This window comes from Microcaecilia unicolor, chromosome 4 (assembly GCF_901765095.1).
Source record: "Microcaecilia unicolor chromosome 4, aMicUni1.1, whole genome shotgun sequence".
NCBI classification, from domain to species: domain Eukaryota; kingdom Metazoa; phylum Chordata; class Amphibia; order Gymnophiona; family Siphonopidae; genus Microcaecilia; species Microcaecilia unicolor.
This window is the reverse complement of record NC_044034.1, coordinates 9,115,023-9,129,089: the sequence shown is the minus strand read 5'-3', so window position 1 is coordinate 9,129,089 and position 14,067 is coordinate 9,115,023. Positions and strand designations below refer to the sequence as shown.

The following is a 14,067-nucleotide window of genomic DNA, read 5'->3' as shown; positions in this document are numbered from 1 at the left end:
TGCCATCGAGGCCGCCTGAGCTCTCGTGGAGTGAGCCTTCAGCTGGATAGGCGGCACCTTCCTTGCGGCCACATAAGCCGCTGCAATGGCTTCCTTGACCCATCTTGCCACTGTAGGCTTAGCAGCCTGCAGACCCTTACGAGGACCTGCAAACAGGACAAACAGATGATCCGATTTCCGGAAATCATTGGTCACTTCCAAGTATCTGATGATGACTCGTCTCACATCCAGATATTTAAGAGCAGAGTACTCCTCTGGGTAGTCCTCCCTACGAAAGGAAGGGAGACAGAGCTGCTGATTCACATGGAAGCGAGAAACAATCTTGGGCAGAAAGGAAGGCACTGTGCGAATAGTCACTCCTGCCTCAGTGAACTGCAGAAAAGGCTCTCGACATGAGAGCGCCTGGAGCTCGGACACTCTTCTGGCTGAAGTGATAGCCACCAAAAAGACTGCTTTCAACGTCAGGTCTTTCAGAGATGCCCTCGACAAGGGTTCAAACGGCGGCTTCTGCAATGCTCTTAGCACCAGGTTGAGATTCCACGCAGGCACCACTGAGTGCAGAGGAGGGCGCAGGTGATTAACTCCCTTGAGAAAGCGCACCACATCTGGCTGCGAAGCCAGGGAAGCACCCTTCAGGCGGCCCCTGAAGCAAGCCAGAGCCGCTACCTGGACTTTAAGGGAACTGAGCGACAGGCCTTTCTCCAGACCTTCTTGCAGGAACGCCAACACTGAAGAAATTGGAGCAGTGAAGGGAGAAAGTGAGCCTGCTTCACACCACGCTGCAAAGGTACGCCAGACCCTGGCGTAAGCAGTAGAAGTAGAGCGCTTCCTCGCTCTCAGCATAGTGGCGATGACCTTGTCTGAGAAGCCCTTCTTCCTCAGACGCTGCCGCTCAATAGCCAGGCCGTAAGACCAAAGGGGGAGGGATCCTCCATCACCACGGGACCCTGATGTAACAGGCCCTGCTCCACTGGCAGCCGCAGAGGATCGTCGACTGAGAGCCTGATCAAGTCCGCATACCAGGGACGTCTGGGCCAATCCGGACCCACCAGGATTACCCTGCCGGGATGCTTTGCCACCCGGTCTAGCACCCTGCCCAACATGGGCCAGGGCGGGAACACATAGAGGAGCTCTTGTGTCGGCCACTGTTGGAGAAGAGCATCTACTCCCAGGGATCGAGGGTCCCGTCCTCTGCTGAAAAAGCGCGGCACTTGGCAATTGGCCGATGACGCCATCAGATCTAGGCTCGGCTGGCCCCAGTGCTTCGTGATGTCCAAGAATGCCTGAGCAGATAGCTGCCACTCTCCGGGCTCCAAGGTATGGCGACTGAGAAAGTCCGCCTTGACATTCATGACTCCGGCAATGTGGGCCGCTGAAAGCTGCTCCAGGTTCGCTTCCGCCCACTGGCAAAGATTCATAGCCTCCTTGGCTAGAGGGGCGCTCTTGGTACCTCCCTGGCGGTTGACATAGGCCACAGCCGTGGCATTGTCCGACAGGACCCGTACAGGCTTCAACACCAGTACCGGGATGAACTCCAAAAGCGCCAACCGAATGGCTCTGAGTTCCAGGAGGTTGATAGACCACTTTGCCTCTGCAGGAGACCAGAGCCCCTGCGCTGTCCTTCCCAAGCAGTGGGCTCCCCAGCCCGACAAAGAGGCGTCCGTCGTGACGACAATCCACTCTGGGGTCACCAGAGGCATTCCCGCAGACAACTTGTCTGTCTGCATCCACCAGCTCAGCGCCTTGCGCACTGCTGGGTCCAAGGGAAGGCGCACAGCATAATCCTCCGACATCGGAGTCCAGCGCTGTAGCAAAGAGTGTTGAAGTGGTCTCATATGAGCCCTGGCCCAGGGCACTACTTCCATCGTGGCCGTCATAGAGCCCAACAGCTGCACATAGTCCCAAGCCCGAAGAGGAGAGGCTACTAGGAACTGGTCCACCTGAGCCTAAAGTTTGACAATCCGATTGTCTGGCAGGAACACTCTGCCCACTTGGGTGTCGAATCGAACTCCCAGGTACTCCAGGGACTGAGTCGGGCGCAGCTGGCTCTTCTCCCAGTTGATGATCCATCCCAGGGAGCTCAAAAGAGCAACTACCCGGTCCACAGCTTTGCCGCACTCTGCATAAGAGGGGGCTCGGATCAACCAGTCGTCCAGATAAGGATGGACTTGTACCCCTTCCTTTCGTAGGAAGGCCGCGATGACCACCATTACTTTGGAAAAGGTCCGCGGAGCAGTAGCCAACCCGAATGGGAGGGCTCTGAACTGGAAGTGTCGTCCCAGGACTGCAAAACGCAGAAAGCGTTGATGAGGAGGCCAGATGGGAATATGCAAGTACGCTTCCTTGATGTCCAAGGAGGCCAAGAACTCTCCTGCCTTCACTGCCGCTATAACAGAGCGGAGAGTCTCCATGCGAAAGTGCCGCACTTTCAAGGCCCGATTGACCCCTTTGAGGTCGAGGATAGGCCGGACAGAACCTCCTTTCTTTGGTACCACAAAGTAAATGGAGTAACGTCCCTTGCCAAGCTGACTTTCTGGCACCGGAACGACCGCGCCCAGGCGGATCAGATTGTCCAAGGTCTGCTGCACTGCCACAGCTTTGACCGGAGACTTGCAGGGAGAGAGTACGAACCCGTCTCTTAAGGGTCGGCAGAACTCTAGCTTGTAGCCGTCTCTGATGACTTCCAGCACCCACGCGTCTGAAGTTATTGAGGTCCACTCGCCCAGAAACGAGGACAGCCGTCCTCCAATCTGCACTGGGGCGTGGACCAAGGCCCCGTCATTGGGTACGAGACCCTGGGGGAGGACCGGAGGGAGCACCTCCGGGACGGCGGTCTCTGCGAAAGGAATGCTGCTTGGGGGAGAAATTCCTCTTGAAGGAAGAGGGGGCAGAGGAACCCGACTTGCCCGGGCGGTACCGACGGGCTTCCTGCAACCGTCCTCTGGAGGTACCGGGACGAGTACTAGCCCGAGCCCTGACCTCTGGTAATTTCTTGCCCTTAGACGTGCCGAGATCGGTCACGATTTTGTCCAGCTCGACCCCAAAGAGCAGCTTGCCTTTAAAAGGCAATCTAGCCAGGCGGGATTTAGAGGCGTGGTCAGCAGACCAATGTTTCAGCCAAAGCCACCGCCGCGCAGAGACTGTCTGAGCCATGCCTTTAGCTGAGGCTCTCAAGACATCATACAGCAAGTCTGCCAAATAGGCTAAGCCCGATTCCAGGGCCGGCCAATCAGCCCTCAAGGAATGATCCGAGGGGGAAGCCCGCTGCACCATAGTCAGGCACGCCCTGGCCACATAGGAGCCGCAAACTGAGGCCTGCAAACTTAAAGCAGCTACCTCAAAGGACGACCTTAAGGCCGCCTCCAATCTTCTGTCTTGGGCGTCCTTTAGGGCCGTGCCACCTTCCACCGGCAACGCCGTTTTCTTAGTCACCGCAGTGATTAAAGAATCCACGGTAGGCCACAGATAGGCCTCACGTTCACTCACAGCCAAAGGATAGAGGCGGGACATAGCCCTAGCCACTTTAAGGCTCGCTTCCGGGACATCCCATTGAGCCGAAATTAAGGTGTGCATGGCATCATGCACGTGGAAGGTTCTAGGCGGGCGCTTCGTCCCCAGCATAATGGCAGAGCCAACAGGGGCTGAGGGAGAGACGTCCTCCGGAGAGGAAATCTTCAAAGTGTCCATGGCCTGTAACAACAGGTTGGGCAAATCCTCTGGGCTAAAAAGCCGCGCTGCAGAGGGGTCATCCGCTCCATCCGAGCGGGGATCCGTCTCCTCCAAGGAATCCGCAAAGGACCGTTGGGAGACCTCAGACACGCTGCCCTCATCTACATCGGAGGAGACAAAGTCCTCCAAGGCCTGGGAATCAACCCGAGGGCGTTTACCTCTGGGAACCTCAACCTCTTTACCAGACGAGGGAGCAGGGGCAGCGTTTTGCATGAGGAAGGCCTGATGCAGCAGCAAAACAAACTCGGGGGAGAAACCCCCCAGACTGTGCACTTCCGCAGCCTGGGCCACAGCCCTAGACGCACCCTCAACCGGCGCTCGCCAGAGCGGGGGAGAGACATGCTGCGCATCCAAAATGGCGTCCGGCGTGACACTCCGCAAAGGAGCCGCGCGGGAAGAACGGCGCTTAACTTTAGCCGCTTTTGTGCCGTCGCCCAAATTAAGGGCGTTCATGGCATTAATGTCTCCAACCTCAAGGGCGGCCCACAAAGAAGCCGTCCGAGCCGCGTGGCCGGCCAAGATGGCGGAGGCGAGGAGCGGGGGATGGGCGTTTATGGCGGGAAAAACCGCCACGCCGGAGGAAGGACCGGGACATTCATCGGTCACTAAACTGTCACCCATCAAGGGCGAATCAGGCTGTAAAACCCCCGCATCCCCTTTAGAAGCGCTCCAGCGATCCGGGGAGCGACCCTTTGCGCCCTCGCCCTCCGACGCCATATGCCACGAGGAGAAGAATCGGGGAACCCCCTGCCCGCTATAAAAAGGTAAAATTACCTGCTTGCCGCTCCGAGCTGTAACGAACTGGTGTCCCAGTGAGTAGCTGCAATGAACGTTTAAATAAACGTCGAAATAAACGCCTTTAAGGACGTTTAAAAATTTTTTTTTTTTTTTTTTTTTTTAACGGAGCCAGCGGGAGGGGGGAGAAAAGGAGGGACCTGGCACCACCAGGTTTGCACTTGCTCAAAAGAGCCCTCAACCCCAGGCCTCAACAAAACCTAAGGATTAGGCTTGGAGGCCTAGCCAGAGCTGCTGCTGTGTGTGACCACCACCTGCTGAGATAGAGAACATACAGGAGTTTCCGGCAGCACATGACCACATATAGGGAGGCAAAAGTTTGCTCTCTATCTCCACCTGCTGGTAGATGGACACAACCCACCAGTCTATGGATTGATCAGCTTGATGATATGGAACACCTGTTACAGGTAAGTAACTACTCTTTCTCCAAAGACAAGCAGGCTGATATTCTCACAAGTGGGGTATCCCTAGCTTCCAGGCTTACACAACACAACAAACAGTGGTCAATTGAGTCTCGCAATGGCGAGGCCAGAATAAAATTGACCTGAAAAGAAGAAACATCTAAATGAGTGTAGCCTGGAACAGAACAAAAATGGGCTTAGGAGGGTTGGAGTTGGATTCTAAACCCCAAAGAAGTTCTGCAGCCCCGCCTGCCCAAACCGACTGACGAGTCGGCTATTGCTGAAGGCAGTAGTAAGATGTGAATGTGTGGACTGATGACCACGCCGCAGCTTTGCAGATCTCTTCAATAGTGACTGATCTTAGATGAGCCACCGATTCAGCCATGGCTCTAATTTTATGAGCCGTGACATGGCCCTCTAGAGTCAGTCCAGCTTGGACAAAAATGAAGGAGATGCAATCTGCTAGCCAAGAAGAAATGATGCGGTTTCCAACAGCAACTGGCATTAAAAGAAATAAACAACTGGGCGGACCGTCCGAGGGAACTCGTCTGCTCCACGCAAAAAGTGCGCAGCTTGCTTTCGCCAGGGATGTAAGATGAGGGAGAAAGAATGTTGGCAAGACAATTTACTGGATCAGCTGGTACTCTGATACCAGCGCCAGTAAGAACTTTGTCTGCATGCGGAGAACTACTCTGTTAAGATGAGAAGTAGGGTAAGGCGCTTGAGCTACTAGAGACTGAAGCTCACCGACCTTACGAGTTGAAGGAACAGCCACTAAGGAAAACGACCTTCCAGGTCCAATACTTCAGATGGCAGGAATCCAGTGGCCAGAATTGAGCTTGCAGCAGCTGGATGAAAACGACATTGAGACCTCAAGATACTGGATAAGGAGTGATAGGGACTCTGACCGAAGCATAAGAGCCAACTGTCAAAATTATTGGGGGTGCTAAGCCCAACAGAAATAATCTCCCATAGACACATACAAGGAATTCTCTCAATATTGGGGGAGAAAGAAACCTCTCATGAAGTGGACAGCTAAAGGCTGACCTTTCACACGTTGATGATAAGCTCTTATAGCACGAAGATGAATACTGACAGAGTTGGTCTTGAGACCAGACTCAGACAGGTGTAGAAAGAACTCAAGCAAGGTCTGTATAAGACAAGATGCAGGATCTAGGGCCTTGCTGTCACACTAGACGGCAAACCTCTTCCATGAAAAAGAATATCACCTCTTTGTGAAATCTTTTCTGAAAGCAAGCAAGAGTCGGGAGACACTCTGGAAAACTCAACGAAACCCCACTCTCAACATCCAGACTGTGTGAGCCAGAGATTGGAGGTTGGGATGTAGAAGTGCCCCCTCGTTCTGCGTAATGAGAGCTGGAAAACATTCCCACTGCAGCAGAAGAGGGAATCCTATCTGACGCAGCTAGAAAAGAGCAATCAGAATCATGGCTCCACAATCTTGCTTGAGAAACAGCAAAGTCTCTTCCACCAGATGTATGGGAGGATACGCATACAGAAAACCTGTCTCCCAAAGAAGGAGAAAGGCATCCTATGGTAGCCTGCTGTGAACTTGCAGCCTGGAACAGAACTGAGGGACTTTGCGATTGGACTAAGTAGCAAAAAGATCCACTGAGGGGTCTTTCGAACTATAGGCATGCTCAACTGTAGCATTATCCTGCTCAGCCTGTCGGCCAGACTGCTGTTCACGCCAATTAGATAAGTGGCTTGGAGAAAACATGCCGCATTGCGGTCCCACCGCTACATCTGCATGGCATCCTAAGTCAGAGGGCAAGATCCAGTACTCCTTTGTTATCGAGTACATCACAACCCGATTGTTTGTTGAATTAAAATAATTTGGTTGGATAGCCAGGAGGGATGCAACCTTCGTCAGCAGCTTTTGACTGAGTAAGGTGCCTCAGAATCAAAATAGAGAGAATTAACCACCTCTGAGGGGAATACCGAAGACTGGCGGACAGTCGGGTTACATCCTCTAGATACCCTAAACTTGATACCACTGGGAAGCTAGGATGCACTGAGCGGATGTCATGTGCAAAAGTGCCATGGGAGTTACGTGAACTGTGAAAGCCATGTGTCAAGAAGTCTCAATATGTACTGTGCTGTAATCTGTTGAGACGGGCAATCATCGTGTTAAGGGAACACATGCACTCTCAGTCCATGAAGATACGCTGCAACAACAGCGAGGCACTAGGAAAAAAACATACTCTGGATGCAAAGAGAGTATAAGTATCCTGTAAATCCAGAGAGCATAACCAATCGTTTTCCTGAAGCATGGGAAGAAGGATGCCCAGGGAAAGCATCCTGAACCAAATCTGTTTAGGCCCCTTATGTCTATGATGGGACGCAACCCACAAAGAAAGACCTGGAATAGAATCTCAACCCTTCTTGCCCTGGTGGAACGGGCTCGACTGCATTGGCGCTGAGAAAAACAGAGAGTTCCTCTGCAAGTACTCACTTTTGATGGAAGCTAAAGGATTAAGCTTCCAATGAACAATGTGGAGGGTTTGATTCCAGATTGAGAATGTATCCTAACCGGACTAGTTGAAAAACCCCACCGGTTGAAGGATAAAAGAAGTCACTTTTGGTGGAGAAAATGTAAACTTCCCCCCCCCGACAGCAGAATGGCCGGCACGGACATTTTTTTTTTTTTTTTTTTTTTTAGTGGCTATACTGAATTGGAGCCAGTCAAAAACCCCTCTGTTTCCTGGGGAATAGGTGCAGGGGCCTGATTAGGTGCACGCCGCTGACTAGAACGAGCGTGCTGAGGCATAGTCCGAACCGGCTGTCGAGAAGTAGGAGTATAGGTACGACCCCTTAAGGCACAAGGAAAACTACTCCTCTCTCTAAAGAACTTCCAAGATGAGGAAGTGTATGCACAGCATATCTACAGTTTTCTGCTGAGTCTCCTCCTCCAGGAGAGAGGCACACAGTCATGAGAGTCTGCGCATCACTGTACCTAGAGCAGAAATCTAGGTGTTACATTACAAGTGTCGAAAATGCCCTTGGACAGGAACCTGCGACACACCGTGTGCTACCTGACCACTTGGTGAAAAGGTTTAGCCTACTCCGGTGGGAATGCTCGTAATGCGATCATGCCAGCCTGGTACGCCATTCTCCAAAAGAGGCTAAGGACGTATGCTCTGGCCGAAATAAGTTCCTAGAACTCCTATCTGTTCTGAGTGCAGAAGACTCAGGTGAAGATAGTAGTCCAGGACCTCTAGCATCTGGGCATTGGGATTCACAATCTCCACTGTAATGTCAGATGACCATCATTGAACTGAACTAACTACTCAAGCAGAGCAGCTCAGATCCAAACGCGTCCGATATGGAGGCTACTATGGGTCGAGAAGTTGCTCCAGTAGGGTGCGAACACCCATACCAGAGGCAGCATCGGTGAAGGAGACCAGGTGAAAAGCCAGATGCCGCAGGAGGCGGTAGCACCCATGGCATCCAATGGTACCCATGGTCCCGAAGCTAGACCATGGCACCGACGGTACCGATGATACACATGGTACCGATGGACCCCGGTACCAATGGTACCCATGGTACTTGGTACTCCTGGTATCGATACTCCTCGGTACCGACGGTACCCATGACACCTGGCGCCGATGGTATCCACGGCACCGATGATACCTGGTACCGATGTACCGGTGCATCGACGTCCAATGCCAGGATACCTTCATAACAGAGGGAGCAACGCTCTCGTACACATGGCACCGACGGTGCTCATGACACCTGGTACCAATGGCACCCATGGCACCGATGGTACCTGGTCATGATATCTGGTATCGATGGTACTCATGTGCCTACGGCATCCATGATACCTGATACCCATGTGGCAGTCATGATACTCGGTACCGATGGGCGATGATACCTGGTACCGATAGTCGATGGTGCCCATGATACCTGGTGCCGATGGTACCCATGACTCCCGGTACCGACAGCACCCATGGCACCGATGACACTCGGCATCGACGGCACCCATGGTACCGATGATACCCGGTGCCGACGGGACCCATGGTACCGATGATACCCGGTACCGACGGGACCCATGACACCGACCATGGTACCAATGTAGTTGGTATCGATACTCCTCGGTACCGACGCATCGATGATATTCGGTACCGACAGTACCCATGGCACCGATGATACTCGGTACCGACGGCACTCATGGCACCGATGATACCCGGTACCGACAGCACCCATGGCACCGATGACACTCGGCGTCGACGGCACCCATGGTACCGATGATACCCGGTGCCGACGGGACCCATGGTACCGATGATACCCGGTACCGACGGGACCCATGACACCTACCATGGTACCAATGTTCCTGGTATCGATACTCCCCGGTACCGACGGTACCCATGACACCTGGCACCGATGGTATCCACGGCACCGATGATACCTGGTACCGATGTACCGGTGCATCGACGTCCAATGCCAGGATACCTCCATAACAGAGGGAGCAACGCTCTCGGCACCGACTGATGTCTGAAGCCCGGATACCTCCATAACCGAGGGAGCAGAGCTCTGGGCATCTCCTTTGGGCATCCCTGGCAGAGTAGAATACGTCTCGTTCCTTTGAGACACTACTTGCGCTTCACAGGGAGATGATCCGGCCCAAGACACATCCGCCGATGCGCCCAAATGACCTGCCAAGCAGGAGGCGCCGAGGCAGATGGAGACCTATTCGATGCATAACTATACCCAGCGTGCATCGGTCTCTGTCAGACTCCATAATGATCTCCTTTGGGCATCCCTGGCAGAGTAGAATACGTCTCGTTTCTTTGAGACACTACTTGCGCTTCACAGGGAGATGATCCAGCCCAAGACACATCCTCCGATGCGCCCGAATGACCTGCAGAGCAGGAGGCGCCGAGGCGGGTGGAGACTCACTTCAAAGGTTACACCACTGATATTGTGTCACCAGGTTGCCCATTCAGTGGCTGACCAGGGATGCACCTGTTTAGGTTCCTGGTTTTTTCTGTGACATACAGGCTTAAAGACAGTGGTGTGCTGGAGCAGGCTCTCACAGCTCTGGAGAGCCATTTGTAAAGTTTTAATAAATGGATTCCTAAAAATGTGGGCTTGTTTTATTTGCTGGCTAGAGAGAGCCCACAGATAACAATATACCAGCAAGTTAAAAAAGAAAAGAGAAGCTTAAATGCTTTGTTCAGGCACAGCCCCTTGTGACTCTGGCAATTACTTAAATTTTTTCTTGCCTCAGGTACAAAAAATACCTGTATATATAAGCCACAATGAGCCTGCCATGAAAAGTACAAATGAAAAAAATAAAAAAGAGATTTAACTCCGAAGACCTGAAGAAAACACGAAGCCCTAACGAACTCCGTGTCTCCTCAGACGCGGAAAAAGAAAAACTGAGGGGCGTGTCCGCACGGCGAGCGGGAAGAGGTGTGCGCACATGCGCAGTACGATCGCTCGCGCGACGGAACGCCGTAAAGAGATTTTGAGATTTTGCTTTAAAATCCTCCGGGGCCGACGTGGCGTCACCCACTTGTGAGAATATCAGCCTGCTTGTCTTTGGAGAATAGTCAATAGCAGAGCTCCTCAGGGTTGCCAGGTGGAAAATTTTTTTCCAGCCCACTGGAGCCCAAAAAACAGCCCAAAAACCGCCCAAACACAAACCCCGCCCCTGACACCCCCACCCCCGCGTCATCACCCCCGCCCCCGCCGTCATCAACCCCGCCCCCGCCGTCACCGGCCCCGCCTCCCACGTCACCGGCCCTGCCTCCCCGTCATCGGCCCCGCCTCTCACGTCATCGGCCCCGCCTCCCCGTCATCGGCCCCGCCTCCCACGTCATCGGCCCCGCCTCCCACGTCACTAACCCCGCCCAAAACGTCATTAACCCCACCCAAAAACGTCACTAACCCCGCCCCCCCGCGGCCGAAAAAACCGCCCGAAGCACAAAAACCAGCCCAAAAAACCGAAACCCGCCGCGGGCAAAAATTTCCCGCGGCGGGTCGCGGAAAACCGCCCAATTGGGCGGTAAAACCGCCCACCTGGCAACACTGGAGCTCCTGTCATAGAAAAAGTGATTGACTGAAGAACTAGCAAATGAGGGTTAGAGGTAGGTGCAGCAGCAGCCAATGAAGGTTAGACCTGGGTGTGTGAGGAGCCAATGAGGGTTAGAGGTGGGTGTGTGAGGAGCCAATGAGGGTTAGAGGTGGGTGTGTGAGGAGCCAATGAGGGTTAGAGCTGGGTGTGTGAGGAGCCAATGAAGGTTAGAGCTGGGTGTGTGAGGAGCCAATGAGGGTTAGCGGTGGGCGTGTGATAAGCTAATGAGAAGTGTTTGCTCATGTTTATTAATGTGTTTTCTCTGCAGTAAATGTGACTCTGGATCCTGAAACCGCTGGTCCTAATCTTGTCCTGTCTGAAAATGGGAAAAGTGTCAGAAGTGGAAACACAAGACAGATTGTGCCGGACACTCCTCAGAGATTTGATCTTTATTCCTGTGTGTTGGGGAGAGAGGGCTTCACCTCAGGGAAACATTACTGGGAGGTGGAGGTGGGGGATGTGAGTTACTGGATATTGGGAGTGTGTAAAGACTCTGTGAGGAGGAAGGGGGGGATCACACTGTCACCTGAGGAAGGATTCTGGACAGTGGGGCTGTGGTTTGGAGAGAGATGCTCTGCCTTCACCTCCCCTTGGACCCAGCTCCCCCTGAGAAAGAGACTCTGGGCGGTGGGGATTCTGCTGGACTATGAGGCAGGAAAGGTCTCGTTTTATGATGCAAATAATAAATCTCATCTCTTCACCTTCACTGACTCCTTCACAGGGAAACTCCGACCTTTCTTCAGGACTAATTCTGATTTTCCTCTGAGAATCCGCCAGGTACCAGCCTGGATTTAAACAGCAGGACTCAGGATTAACATTCCCAGACTCTCTCTCTCTGCTTGAGAATTTGTAGTTATGTTACCAAACTCTTATATACAAATAAATCTGGGAAGCTCTGCTGCTGTTCCTTATGATTTCATAAAATCCAGCTTCTGTCCTGATTTATTTCTTGAGGGCCCCTTTTACTAGGCCACGTGATTTTTGGTGTGAGTCCACTACGCATGTCTGGGAAATATTTTATTTGTGGACGGGCGTAGCAGATGCACACCAAGTGGCATCTGACGCCCAAATTTTTACCGCTAGGTCTATGGCTGGTGGTAAGGTCTGAGACCCAAAATGGACGCACGGAAATTTTGATTTTGCCGCACGTCCATTTTCGGCAAAAATTTCAAAAAGGCATTTTTTTCTAGGCACGCTGAAAAATAATTCTGCACATGCCCAAAACCCACGCCTACACTACCGCAGGCCACTTTTTACCGCTGATTAGTAAAAGGACCCCTTAATCTGAAGTCTCTGGCAGGATTGTGAGAGGTGGAAGATTGTTCAGATTTGTGTTAAACATGTTCAAATCGATCACTGCCACAGAAATATTAAAGTTTGAGGATTTCTTTCTTTCCTGTAAAGATGGAAACCAGAAAACTTTCACAGTTTAAAATATGAAATTATCTATATAATAATTTGTACCTCAAGATTCTCTGGCTATCTGAGTTCGTAACATCCTGACATTAGCTCTCCTCCAGCGTTCCCTTCCCTCTCACGGTCCCACCCTCGCGTAAAGACCAAACGATGTCAGAGGAGGGTGGGACACTGAGAGGGAAGGGAACACTGGAGGTGAGCTGACATCAGGACGTCCATCTCAGAAACGACCAAATGCAAGCCATTTGGTCATGGGACAAGCCAGCATTTGTAGTGCACTGGTCCCCCTCACATGCCAGGACACCAACAGGGCACCCTAGGGGGCACTGCAGTGGACTTCATAAATTACTCCCAGGTACATAGCTCCCTTACCTTGTGTGCTGAACCCACCAACCCCCCCCCCCCCCAAAACCCATTAACCCCAACTGTACACCACTACAATAGCCCTTATGGGTGAAGGGGGGCACCTAGATGTGGGTACAGTGGGTTTGTGGTGGGTTTTGTAGGGCTTGCTGTTTCCTCCACAGACATAACAGGTGGGGGGGGGGATGGGGCTGGCTCCGCCTGCCTGAAGTGCACTGCACCCACTAAAATTGCTCCAGGGACCTGCATACTGCTGTGACGAACCTGATTATGACATCTGAGGCTGGCATAGAGGCTGGTACGAAATATATATATATATTTTTTTTTTAATCTTTATTTATATAAGAACAAGAAAACGTGGTAAAAGTAATAAACTATCAGAATCACAACATTTTCCTTTTGTCCAATGTCCGCTCTGTACACCTACATACCCCCAGATCCCCCCTCCCTCCCCAACGTCTTACCCCCCCCCCCTCTTTGTGGGCTTAGCCATTCAAAATCCTACTGCGGGCTACCAGTGTTAATGTGTCCCAGAATGGAGACCAACATTGGAACAGGTGGTCTCCCCTCTTCGAGGCTAGGTCAACCACATCTCTGCGCTCTATTGCACTCAAAGAGATTGCGAGGGATATTCACCGCTGCAGAGTAGGTGGGTCTGCTGACAGCCAACCAAGCAGTATAGTCTTTTTCCCCATGATGACTGCTCTTCGGAAAAATGCCACCATTCCCTTCTTACGACGGCCCTCCACCTGATATACATCAAATAAAAGTGTGGGGGTAGGGTGCCAGTCAGTTCCCCAGATCCCTGACACAAAAGCACATAGTCGGGTCCAAAAGATTCGCACCGGGGGACAGACCCAAAACATGTGGCCCAAATGTGCCCCTAGGCCCGAACACTTCGGACAGTCATCCTGGGGTCTCAGAGTGGCTCTGAAGGCTCTGTGAGGTGAGATATACAGACGCATAATAAACTTATTTTGTAGCTCTCGTAGGGCACAAAATATTTTTAAAGATGTTGTTTGAGGGTTGTAGGGAGTTAGTGACCACTGGGGGAGTATGGGGAAGTGATCCCCGATTCTCTTCAGTGGTTATCTGGTCAGTTCAGGCACCTTTTTGTGCCTTGCTCGTAAGAAAAACACGACCAGGTAAAGTCGTCCAAGTGTTCGTCAGGGACGTCCTTGTTTCTTTCGATTATGGGTCGAGGACGTCCTAGTGTTAGGCACGCCCCAAGTCCCGCCTTTGGTACGCCTCCAACATGCCCCC

At 52.3% G+C, this 14,067-nt stretch overlaps 1 protein-coding gene across 2 annotated transcripts in view; it reads left to right on the top strand.

The window, feature by feature from the left end:
- Positions 1–11,917, top strand: part of LOC115468293 (E3 ubiquitin-protein ligase TRIM39-like) — a 40,011-nt gene extending 28,094 nt beyond the window's left edge. For both annotated transcript variants that reach the window (XM_030199920.1, XM_030199918.1), the window contains one exon: positions 11,294–11,917. In XM_030199920.1, coding sequence (XP_030055780.1) covers positions 11,294–11,820 — 527 coding nt within the window. In that variant the 3' untranslated portion in view covers positions 11,821–11,917. The remainder of the gene's footprint in view (positions 1–11,293) is intronic.
- The last annotated feature ends 2,150 nt before the right edge of the window (positions 11,918–14,067 follow it).